This window comes from Rhagoletis pomonella, unplaced genomic scaffold (genome assembly GCF_013731165.1).
Source record: "Rhagoletis pomonella isolate Grant_MI unplaced genomic scaffold, Rhpom_1.0 Rhpom_scaffold_00002, whole genome shotgun sequence".
NCBI classification, from domain to species: Eukaryota; Metazoa; Arthropoda; class Insecta; order Diptera; family Tephritidae; genus Rhagoletis; species Rhagoletis pomonella.
In genome coordinates, this window is record NW_023458556.1 from 10790709 (window position 1) to 10793120 (window position 2412).

Sequence of the window (2412 nt, forward strand, 5' to 3'; positions counted from 1 at the left end):
TCAAAAGCCACCTTCACACAAAAACGACCATGCTACTAAAATTGTAAAGCAAATGTGGGTTAGATAGCTGCAGTCATTCATAAAATACAAAATAATTTTAAAGAGCTTTAGTAATAACCAGTGTTGCCACAACATGTTTTTATTTTTTACCAACGTCACCAGAAATAGTTACAAATTTGACAAAAATTTACCAAACTTATTTAAGGTGCCAAGCTTTTCAGTCAATCAGCGCTTTTCATGTTTCTAACGCTTCATTCTGCTATGACTTTTTAGTCTGCGTGAGCGCCGAACGCCAGCAAACCAAAAATGAGAGTTTGAAACTTAAGTAAGGGCTAAGAAACTGATTTGTCCTAAAACAACTCAAGGCATCTGATCTTTCACAGTGTCATGAATACGTTTCATTACCACAGAGGATTATCATTTGGCCACCGAAATCATCCGACTTGACACCGTTAGACTACTTATGAAGCTACTCGGATGGCCGTTTTATGCGAATAAACCTCAAACTTCGAAGCACTTGAAAATCTACAATTGTCCAGTTATGACCAAGAAATAATAGAATTCTACTCATACGGATATAGCTTGTAAACAGTTTGTTAGGGATCATACCATTCTATAAGCCAATGAAACTGGAACAACCTCCATGATTACTTGGTCTTTCTGTAAGAGGAAACGCACATCGTTGCTCTTACGTTTAAAAATGAATGAAGGGCCACTTACTAATATGGAATTAGAACGAGCCTGTATTCACCAATGGGAGGAGATAATCTACTCTACAACATGTAGGACCGAATCGGAAAAGTTATCAGACTGAAAAATAAATTACCAAATTTGATACAGCAAGAAAAAAATTTTTGTAATTTTGGTTAAAAATTACCAAGACGCCAGCGGTATAACTAGGAGTTTTAGGTATTGTGAGATGGACTATCAAAACAAAAAAGATGAAGATATGTACATATTTCTGAATCAAAGGTTTCAGCGGTCAAAGATCTGGTCTTCGAAAAATTAAAAATTTTTTTCCAGAAAATTTTGAACCTGGTCTTTGACTCCATATAGCACCCGTAATATAAGTTTGCACAAAAAAAATTATACGCCACATATGCGGATAATGTCCGTACTTTTATTTTCCAATTTCGAACTTCAAAGGCCCATATTTCGATTTCGGAGGCTTACATCGCAAAACGGAGAAATTACTCCTTTACTTGTGACTCAATCTCTTAAAAAAATTGGTTTGGTCCAAGCCACAGAAAAAAAAGTTGATTTTGCCGTATAGTGTAATTTATCTCGTCGATTTTAATAATTTAAAATTTTCTAACCGGCGTCAAAAATATTATCGGTTGTAGCCCTACTTAAACATCTTTCTTTTGAGACCCATATTGCAATATTTAGCTTATCTTATCAATTTACTTAAACTAAGTGCAAGCGTGCCAGAGGAACTTTGTTTGACAAAAGGGCGTGTGGAGCTATTACTGTTTCGATTCTACTCTGTATTCTGTATTTTAAGCTGCGCCTCAATTTTTTTTTGAAATGCCAATTAATATACTCTGGCTTTCAAGGCCTCATATGACAACCCTTTATGGATCTCTGACTCTAATGTATTATCTAACCTCTTGGGTCTGAATATATATACCTAACTAATACTATATACTATACTAAACAGAATCACAACCACTTAATACAACGTTCCCGGATATACCGTCATGCTCACCTATAACCTTTCACTCTTAATGCTTCCTTACAGGTATTATATATCTACGATCTCATCTTAATAAATATCTATCGGTCGATACGTTTGGCAATGTGCTATGCGAGACGGATGAACGCGACGCCGGCAGTCGTTTCCAGATAAGCATCAGTGAGGATGGCACTGGCCGTTGGGCATTAAAGAACGAATCACGTGGTTATTTCCTTGGCGGTACACCCGACAAACTTGTATGTACCGCTAAAACTCCTAGCGCCAGCGAGTTCTGGACAGTACACTTGGCTGCTAGGCCACAAGTGAATTTGCGTTCGATTGGACGTAAGCGCTTCGCTCATCTGTCCGAATCACAAGATGAGATACATGTCGATGCGAATATTCCATGGGGTGAAGATACGCTATTTACATTGGAATTCCGCGCAGAGGAGGGCGGACGTTATGCCTTGCATACATGCAACAACAAGTGAGTAGTTAGTAGCGGCGAGTGGTGTTACAATTGCAAAGTGCTGTGTGCATTTATAAACAATTACCATCGCGCCGGTAAATAGAACAAGCAGCAACCACAGCAGCACTCTAATGACGTTAAGCGTTAACGGCTGTTGATTTGTTTCATTCCGGTACACTAACGATTTCTTAATTTTCTTTGATAGGTATTTGAATGCCAATGGCAAACTGCAAACTATTTGCAATGAGGATTGTCTCTTCAGCGCTGA

The 2412-nt window shown here is 38.0% G+C and overlaps 1 protein-coding gene across 1 annotated transcript in view; it reads left to right on the top strand.

Moving 5' to 3' along the window:
• Positions 1–1734: 1734 nt before the first annotated feature.
• LOC118734444 (protein singed) overlaps positions 1735–2412 on the top strand; it is a gene marked incomplete at its 5' end in the record, with an annotated part of 2891 nt that continues 2213 nt past the window's right edge. The window contains 2 exons of the mRNA XM_036464164.1: positions 1735–2162; positions 2350–2382. Of these exons, the coding sequence (XP_036320057.1) occupies positions 1735–2162; positions 2350–2382 (461 nt within the window). The remainder of the gene's footprint in view (positions 2163–2349; positions 2383–2412) is intronic.